The sequence below is a fragment of the Vigna radiata genome, unplaced genomic scaffold, assembly GCF_000741045.1.
Source record: "Vigna radiata var. radiata cultivar VC1973A unplaced genomic scaffold, Vradiata_ver6 scaffold_410, whole genome shotgun sequence".
Classification (NCBI taxonomy): domain Eukaryota; kingdom Viridiplantae; phylum Streptophyta; class Magnoliopsida; order Fabales; family Fabaceae; genus Vigna; species Vigna radiata.
In genome coordinates this window covers 126,459-135,815 of record NW_014544152.1, presented here as the reverse complement: position 1 = coordinate 135,815, position 9,357 = coordinate 126,459, and the positions used below count along the sequence as shown (strand labels likewise).

The window sequence follows — 9,357 nt, the reverse complement described above, 5'->3', positions numbered from 1 at the left end:
TTGATCCAAGTGCAAGTGTGAGGAAGGGGGACTGTGTGAGTGATTTGTCTGTGTAATCGATTACAGACATGCAGTAAGCGATTACATGTGCATGTGTACCAAAAGTACAACGTTGCTCCCTGCCCCTACTAGAAGGGGCTCCCCAGTGTGTTGTTGGTCATGACTTGGTTATTTTCAAGGTTAAGAGTCTGGGATTAAGGGTTTGTAAGAATGTTTGATCCAAGTGCAAGTGTGAGGAAGGGGGACTGTGTGAGTGATTTGCCTGTGTAATCGATTACAGACATGCACTAAGCGATTACATGTGCATGTGTACCAAAAGTCCAACGTTGCTCCCTGCCCCTACTAGAGGGGGCTCCCAGTGTGTTGTTGGTAATGACTTGGTTATTTTCTAGGTTGAGAGTCTGGGATTAAGGGTTTGTAAGAGTGTTTGATCCAAGTGCAAGTGTGAGGAAGGGGGACTCTGTGAGTGATTTGCCTGTGTAATCGATTACGGAAATGTTGTAAGCGATTACATGTGCATGTGTACCAAAAGTCCAGCGTTGCTTCCTGCCTCTGCTAGAGGGGGCTCCCTAGTGTGCTGTTGGTCATGACTTGGTTATTTTCCAGGTTGAGAGTCTGGGATTAGGGGTTTGTAAGAGTGTTTGATCCAAGTGCAAGTGTGAGGAAGGGGGAATGTGTGAGTGATTTGCCTGTGTAACGATTACGGAAATGCTGTAAGCGATTACATGTGCATGTGTACCAAAAGTCCAACGCTGCTCCCTGCCCCTGCTAGAAGGGGCTCCCAGTGTGCTGTTGGTCATGACTTGGTTATTTTCCAGGTTCAGAGTCTGGGATTAGGGGTTTGTAAGAGTGTTTGATCCAAGTGCAAGGGTGAGGAAGGGGGATTGTGTGAGTGATTTGCCTGTGTAATCGATTACAGAAATGATGTAAGCGATTACATGTGCATGTGTACCTAAAGTCCAACGCTACTCCTTGCCCCTGCTAGAGGGGGCTCCCTAGTGTGTTATTTGTCATGAATTGGTTATTTTCCAAGGTTGAGAGTTTAGGATTAAGGGTTTGTAAGAGTGTTTGATCCAAGTGCAAGTGTGAGGAAGGGGGCCTGTGTGAGTGATTTGCCTATGTAATCGATTACAGAAATGCTGTAAGCGATTACATGTGCATGTGTACCAAAAGTCCAATGCTGCTCCCTGCCCTTGCTAGAAGGGGCTTCCCAGTGTGCTATTGGTCATGACTTGGTTACTTTCCAAGTTGAGAGTCTGGGATTAGGGGTTTGTAAGAGTGTTTGATCCAAATGCAAGTGTGAGGAAGGGAGACTATGTGAGTGATTTGCCTTTGTAATCGATTACGGACATGCTGTAAGCGATTATATTGGAATTTGTACCAAAAGTCCAACGCTGCTCCCTGCCCCTACTAGAGGGGGCTCCCCAGTTTGCTATTGTTGGTCATGACTTGGTTATTTTCCAGGTTGAGAGTCTGGGATGACATGTCCCTTACTGAGGACCAACACGTGTTCAATGGTAAGTAAGAGTTGTTGATCCAATTCCATGTGTCAGCCAGGGGGACTTTGTGAGACTGTGTAATCGATTACAGACATGCTGTAAGCGATTACATGTGCATGTGTACCAAAAGTCCAACGCTGCTTCCTGCCACTGCTAGAGGGGGTTCCCTAGTTTGCTGTTGTTGGTAGTGACTTGGTTATTTTCCAGGTTGAGAGTCTGGGATGACATATTCCTTCCTGAGGACCAACACGTGTTCAGTGATAAGTAAGAGTGGTTGATCAAATTCCATGTGTCAGCCAGGGGGACTCTGTGAGCCTGTGTAATAGATTACGGACATGCTGTAAGCGATTACATTGGCATGTGTACCAAAAGTCCAACGCTGCTCCCTGCCTCTGCTTGAGGGGGCTCCCCAATTTGCTATTGTTGGTCATGACTTGGTTATTTTCCTGGTTGAGAGTCTAGGATGACATGTCCCTTCTTGAGGACTAACACGTGTTCAGTGGTAAGTAAGAGTGGTTGATCCAAGTCCACGTGTCAGCCAGGGGGACTCTGTGAGCATGTGTAATCGATTACAGACATACTGTAAGCGATTACATTGGCATGTGTATCGAAAGTCCACCGCTGCTCCCTGCTTATGCTTGAGGGGGCTTCCCAGTTTGCTGTTAGTAAATATAATGTTGTACCAACATAAAGATACTAAAATTAGTAGACCAGGTGAAAAATTTTTCCACATTAATTGATCCATGGCGTGTACATTGATACCATAATACCATATGAAAACAAAATAAAGCAATCATCGTGAACGATGATGAAGTCATTCTAATACATATTACAGTCATTTCAGTACGAATTACAGTCATCCCAATAAATATTACAGTCATCTAGAGCAAAAGAAGGAATTATAGTGAACATTACTACAATAATCCTTAAAAGATTCAAAGTAACTTGCAAACGAAAACAAAGATCCACAGTTATGTCTACATAATATCATTACACTGGGTTAGAGTTCTCTCCATTGTTGTTGTCTAGTACTTTCGATGTAGATGGTTTTAGATGATGAGGATTTCTCAATTTTCGCATAATTTCAGCCATATTTGGTTCTTCCAGCACAAGGGTCGAATGACTGGTTTGGGTGTCTCCATGATGAGTTCCTTTGTGGGAGGACATATGTCAGCGCCAAATACTTTGATTACATTCCGAAGCACTATGTTAACATAATAGTTTGGTGGAAATGCACTAAATGCACGAACCTAAGTGAAAAGAAGCAAAAAATATGAGTAACAATACCAAAAATTATGGAGTATAAATAGATCTATGAATAAGATGGGTTACATTGTTAAGTATCATAACGCAACCAAGACCGATATGTGGACCAAAAGATGGATCTTTAAGAACTTTCTTATGTAAGGATGCCTTCACAGTCCCAGTAGGGTCCTGGCCACATTTAATATTACATTAGATTAAGTTAACGAACCAAAACTATGTTATTGATAAATATTACCTTTAGACTCAGTTTCATATCACCAAGTCAATTCGGGTGACACTCCTTAACAATACAAACAACAAGGTGAAGGGTTGACACTGATTTTGCTGTGTGTAGGTGAGTGACGTTATTAATATCACCCTCTTTCACAATATCTACATTTGATTCTTAACTTTAGTATCATCTGGAAATAATTTTACAATGACAAAGTTTATAGAATTACTGACCATGGTGTTTGATGTACATCTCAACCCATTTCCATGCATTTGAATTGAATTCTCTTTCATATGTTGCTTTAGCAACATCCTCAGCAAATTGTTGGGTGGTACGAGGATCATCACTTATCCTATTCATCATGGCTGCCTGCACATTCCCAGCCGGACCAGGAATCAATGATGAGGAACTATCACATTTCTTCAAGAAAGATTGTAGGACGTCATCGTCAATTTCAAGACCTTCCCAAGCATCCATGGTCTTCTTACCTGAAAGAAGAATATAATTTATTAACCAGAGATATTAAGTTGGAAACTGGAAACCGTGTAGTGAAGAATACAGATTACTTCGAACAAGTGTTTTGGAATTTTGGATTTATATTCAGAGTGACTTCATAGGACGTAATGTGTGGTCCTATATAAAGAGCAAAAAAGTTGATAAATAAATGTTATTAAAAAAATACTTTAACATTAATATATTTATTATTGATATGACTAATGAGGGCTTAACAAAAGGTTTACGTTAATTGATCAAAATATTTATTCAATTAACAACTATTTTGTTATAACAATTCCACTCTCCTTGTAAACCTTTTTCATGCATTTAATGAAGGAGATTTCATGAAAATGACACTGCAGATTGCTTTTTCACACATTCTCCCACGCAATAGGATAACTTTTTGCTTATTTAGTGAAAGTTGCATTTAATGTGTGCAAAATTATACTTACTTCTACACTCCACCTTTTTCCATACCTAATATATGACATGCATTAAATGATGCTTTCTTCCTTAAACACCGTATACTGTAGTCTTCATTTGTTGTGATTCATCTTCTTTGCATTAATTGCTTTTACCTTAAACCATTCAACTTTCAAACTCTCATCTTTTGCAATACTTGTGCTCGTTCTCACCAGACGTCCCCTTTGAAGTTAACTAAAGCAGCATTTAAAGGCATAGTGTGGTTGTTGGTGGTTAGTTAGAAGCAGAACAAGAACATTAAAACACGAGTATATTGAAGCATTGAAGGCCTTCAACTGGAAGTCTACATCTAAGTACAGTCCAGTACTAAATTTCTTACGTCTTCCATTTTCTTAAATTTATAGGTGGAACCATTTCTTACAACGTTGTTTCATATATTTATGACTTCCATATGTATCAGTTGATTTGTTTAGTTATTTAATTTTTTAAGCAATCTAGGTACGTAATACATACATTCAAGGGATGCACAGTTGTCGACATTAAATGACTATGGATGGTGAAAGCATTGAGGAATTTAATACCATAGATGATAGTTTTTCAGAGATGGTTCCTACTTTGAACATGTATTTTGGCACTATGGAAGAAGCAAAGAAATTTTATTGTGAGTATGGAAAAAAATGTGGTTTTGGTGTTCAAACAAGAACTTCAAAGAAGGACAACAATAACGAAGTGTATTACTTGAGATTAGTATGTTCAAGGGAAGGTAGATATGTTTCTAACATTCGTCCTGAAGTGAAAACTCTACCTAGTCAGACTAATCAATGCCCTGCTGGAATAACATTTGCTCAAAAAGATGACAAATGGATTGTCAGGACTGTTGTTGTAGAGCACAGTCATGAGCTTTGTCCACAAACCTCCAATCTCATTCGTGGCAATAGAAAATTGAACATGCATGCGAAACACACATTGGAAGTTAACCATGATGCCGGTGTGCGTATAAACAAGAGTTTTCTTAGCATGGTCAGTGACACTGGTGGATATGAAAATATGGAATTTATGGAGAGAGATGCTAGAAACTTCATCGGTCAACATAGAAGGTCAGTTTGTAAGGAGGGGGATGGTCAGACGCTACTTCGTCACTTTTCAAAAATGAGATACCTCAATAACGATTTCTTCTACGAACTAGAAATGGATGAAGGAAAGAGAATTACCAGTGTATTTTGGGCGGACGCTAAAAGTCGAGCTGCTTGTGAAGAATTTGGTGATGTGGTGTCTTTATATACTACTTATTTAACAAACAAATATGACATGTCATTTGCTCCATTTATGGGAGTAAACCATCATGGACAATCCATCCTACTTGGTTGTGGATTACTTTCATCGGAGGACACTACGTCATTTGTGTGGTTATTCCAGACTTGGTTAAGATGTATGGGCAACAAGGCACCAGACAGTATTGTTACAGACTAGTGTAAGGCAATGGCTAATGCAATTGAAGAAGTCTTCCCCACAACAAAACATAGGTGGTGTTTGTGGCACATAATGAAAAAGATACCGAAAAAATTGCAAGGCTATAAAAATCATCTTGCTATCCAGAACGATGTGAAAATGCTTGTATATGATTGTTGTTCCAGAGTTGACTTTGAAATAGGTTGGAAAGAAGTACTCAGGAAACACAAGTTAGAAAATAATGAATGGTTAGGAAATTTGTACGATGAGAGACACATATGGGTGCCTTGCTACTTGAAAAATCATTTTTTGGCTGGTATGTCCACAACTCAAAGAAGTGAGGGAATGAATGCTTTTTTTGATGGATACATCAATTCAAGTACGACACTTCAACAATTTGTGGTTCAGTATGATAATGCTCTTAAATTCAAAGCCCAAAAAGAAATAGAAGTCGACTTCTCTTCCCTCAATACAACGGTTGCTTGTGGGTCTCAATCACCTATTGAAAGACAATTTCAAGTTGATTACACACATGCAAAATTTGAGGAAGTACAGAATGAGTTTCAGTCCAGGATGAATTGTTTCATCAAAGACACGGTCAAGGACTGTATTTCTAACAAGTACACGATTAAAGAAGAGTGCATGTGGGATGGAAAATGTTCCGCCAAATATTACCATGTTCAATTTGATCCTCTTACAAAGGAAACAAGCTGCTCTTGTCTACTATTTGAGTTTAGAGGTATTATTTTTAGGCATTGCCTACTGGTTCTCAGTCAGGAAGATGTGCAAAATGTCCCCTCCAAATACGTGCTCCGTCGTTGGAGTAAAAATATCATAAGAAAGCACACACTGATTAGGGCAGGTTACAGTTCTTTGCATCAGGAACCCAAGATGCAAAGATACCAATCGTTGTTTAAGCGGTTCTATGACATAGCTGAGGCTGCATGTGAATCTCAATCAGCGTCTAATGAATTGAAAAAAGAATTGAATTCTCTTGGTAAAAAGTTTGGAGTCAATACATCATTATGAAATAACATAGTAAGTGAGGAAGGACAACTCAGGTATGAAAGTCCAGTTACCGATAGTCCATCGTACACCGCATGTGGAAGTAGTGAAGTACTTGTTCGCAGTCCCGTGGCGGTGAAGCGTAAAGGCCGACCAAGAACTAACAAATTGAAGTCAAGTGTTGAAACACTAAGCAGAAAAAGGAAAACCACTTCAAGGAAACATGCTTCAACAAGAACGCTTCAACAAAATGTGAGTACTTTGATTCATGTTAATCTATAATTATGCATTATTTATGTCACATGGTGCTCATATATGTTGCTTTTTGATCTCAGGAAACAACTACCTCTACTCTTACACAATCTGAAGAGGTCCTTCGTTATTCAAACGAAACGCAACAAGTTTCACAACTATCTGAAATGCCTCCACTTGGCTTTATGTCATTGTTATCTGNNGTTCATAATAATTTTGATAACTCACTTTGATGATGTTTGTTATTATTAGATCATCTTTTATTTTGATATATTTTTCAAAACTCTTTTGCACACTTTTGACAGGTTAATCTTTGGAATAACATTATATGACACTAACTAACTGCTCTGGTAATCGATTACAATGACATTTATAATCGATTACAGCAGCATGTCAGCCAACAGATGAAGTGGCGCTACAGACACATTTAATGACCTCCATCAATTCTTCATAACTTCCACCACCGAGTTTTAAAATCACGGCCACTCTAACCGTTACCCACCTCACCCACTACCCTATTAGTTATTAATTATGGTTTTAACCCACTTGGCAAAAGGAAAACGTTCCTCACTGCAAATTAATCACAACGTCCATTCCTCTTTTCAAAACCCTAAAGACCACTAATTGCGGATCGTGCACAGAAGAAATGGCGGGCTTCCTCTTCCACAAGGGGATCTTGAAGTCGCCCATCACCTTCCCCTCCAACGTCGCCACCGTTAACATGTAATGAAATGTTCTCTAACGACGAGCAATACGAAAGGTTCGCTGCACATTTCTGTGAGCGTCCAATCCTTGAAGGGAAGTACCTTGACAACGTGTTTTCGGAAGCTGGAGAATTCGAATTCTACGACATTTTGACAAAGGCTGGGCTAAGTGAATTTGTGGCTTTTAGACGCCACTACTACCCCGAATTAGTTCGAGTTTTTTATAGCAATATGCGTATATCAGACTCTGGAGTCATTCTAAGCGAGGTTAAGCAGGTGAAAATGACTATTAAACCTACTCTTTTTCATAAACTAACTTCAATTCCTTGCGTTGGTGTTCGTTTTGAAGGACATGTAGTTGATGAGTGGAAGGAGGAATACAATTCTGTTACTGCTAGGCAAATGATTTGTAAACCAGATCCACGACCAATCAATAGAGGAAGACTATTGGTAGGGCATATGAAGTTCGAATGTAGATTACTTCATTATGTACTTTGTCGCATCTTACTTCCTCACTCAACCAATGTTGCACAGGCAAAGGAGGAGGACATTATGTTGATATGGGTAATGATGAATTCTCTTGAGATTAACTGGGGCCATGTCATTCGTAACAGGATGAAAAGGGCTATAAGGGACAATGCCCAACTCCCATATCTGCATGTAATTACCACCTTCTTGGAACACTTCGGTGTCCCTACAGAAACTGACCCTTTCACCAAAGTCAAGGATAGACAGAGGATTGGTTACGATGTTTTTACATCCATGGGTTATGAAAAAAACTCTGAAGGAGTATGGGTTTACAAAGATGATGTTCACAATGATGAAGAAGAAGGTAATGAAGAAGCAAATGATGGTAATGAAGAACAAGAAGAAAGACAATCGTCTCCAATTCCAGATGAATCATCTTCTGCCACATTGACTGAAGTAATGACACAGATAAAAGATCTCCGCATGTTCCTGGGCAATAGATTAGACATAATTGAAAGTCGAGTTCAAAGTGTGGAGGAACAACTTATTAACCTCCGCAACGAACGAAATTCGGCTTCTTAGATTAAATTCCATTGTTGGCTGCTATGTTACCTTTCTTTTCAGAACTTGTTCTTTTGTTAACTTTTGTTAAGTCTTTAAATTAATGTATGTGGCTTTTATTATTGTTATCAGTTCTCACATTACTCAGTAAACCTCATTTCGACTTTGAATTGTGTTGCATATTGAAGTTCCAACATATACTTTTAAAAACTCTGTCATAACAAATATAAAAGACGAGGTAGTACATTAAAAACTTTCAAAAACAATGCAGTAATGGAAGTTCGGGACCCATTATGTAATTTGTAGGGAGTACGCAAGAGGTTTTCATACAAAATCATTTCTGCTACTTGTAATCCCTTACAATTCACTGTAATCGATTACACTGCTGACGTTTTCGTACACCAACTTTTAAGTCAATCGTAATCGCTTATAGTGTCTTTGTAATCAATTACAGTAACCTCTGGGCTGTGTCATTGCTCAACTGCATTCAGTCAAGTTGGGGAGCCACTATTCTAATTGTGGGGAGTGCTTATGAGGTTTTCGTACACTAACTTTTAAGTCAATTGTAATCACTTACAGTGTCTCTGTAATCCATTACAGTAGCCCCTGGGCTATGTCATTGCTCAACTGCAGTCAGTCAAGTTGGCAAGCCACTATTCTAATTGTGGGGAGCGCTTATGAGGTTTTCGTACACTAACTTTTAAGTCAATTGNCATTGCTCAACTGCAGTCAGTCAAGTTGGCAAGCCACTATTCTAATTGTGGGGAGCGCTTATGAGGTTTTCGTACACTAACTTTTAAGTCAATTGTAATCGCTTACAGTGTCTCTGTAATCGATTACAATAGCCCCTGGGCTGTGTCATTTCTCAACTGCAGTCAATCAAGTTGGGGAGCCACTATTCTAATTGTGGGGAGCGCTTCTGAGGTTTTCGTACACTAGCTTTTAAGTCAATTTTAATAGCTTACAGTGTCTCCGTAATCGATTACAGTAGCCCTTGGGCTGTGTCATTGCTCAACTGCAGTCA

At 39.2% G+C, this 9,357-nt stretch overlaps 2 protein-coding genes across 2 annotated transcripts; both read left to right on the top strand.

Moving 5' to 3' along the window:
* The first annotated feature begins 4,443 nt into the window (after positions 1-4,443).
* LOC106755445 (protein FAR-RED IMPAIRED RESPONSE 1-like) lies at positions 4,444-5,364 on the top strand. The gene has a single exon (XM_014637607.1). It carries the CDS (start codon positions 4,444-4,446, stop codon positions 5,362-5,364), a length of 921 nt encoding a protein of 306 aa, XP_014493093.1.
* A 9-nt stretch (positions 5,365-5,373) lies between these two features.
* On the top strand, positions 5,374-6,833 carry LOC106755444 (protein FAR1-RELATED SEQUENCE 5-like). The gene is made up of 3 exons (XM_014637606.1): positions 5,374-6,289; positions 6,383-6,600; positions 6,684-6,833. Exons 1-3 carry the CDS (start codon positions 5,374-5,376, stop codon positions 6,831-6,833), a joined length of 1,284 nt encoding a protein of 427 aa, XP_014493092.1.
* The last annotated feature ends 2,524 nt before the right edge of the window (positions 6,834-9,357 follow it).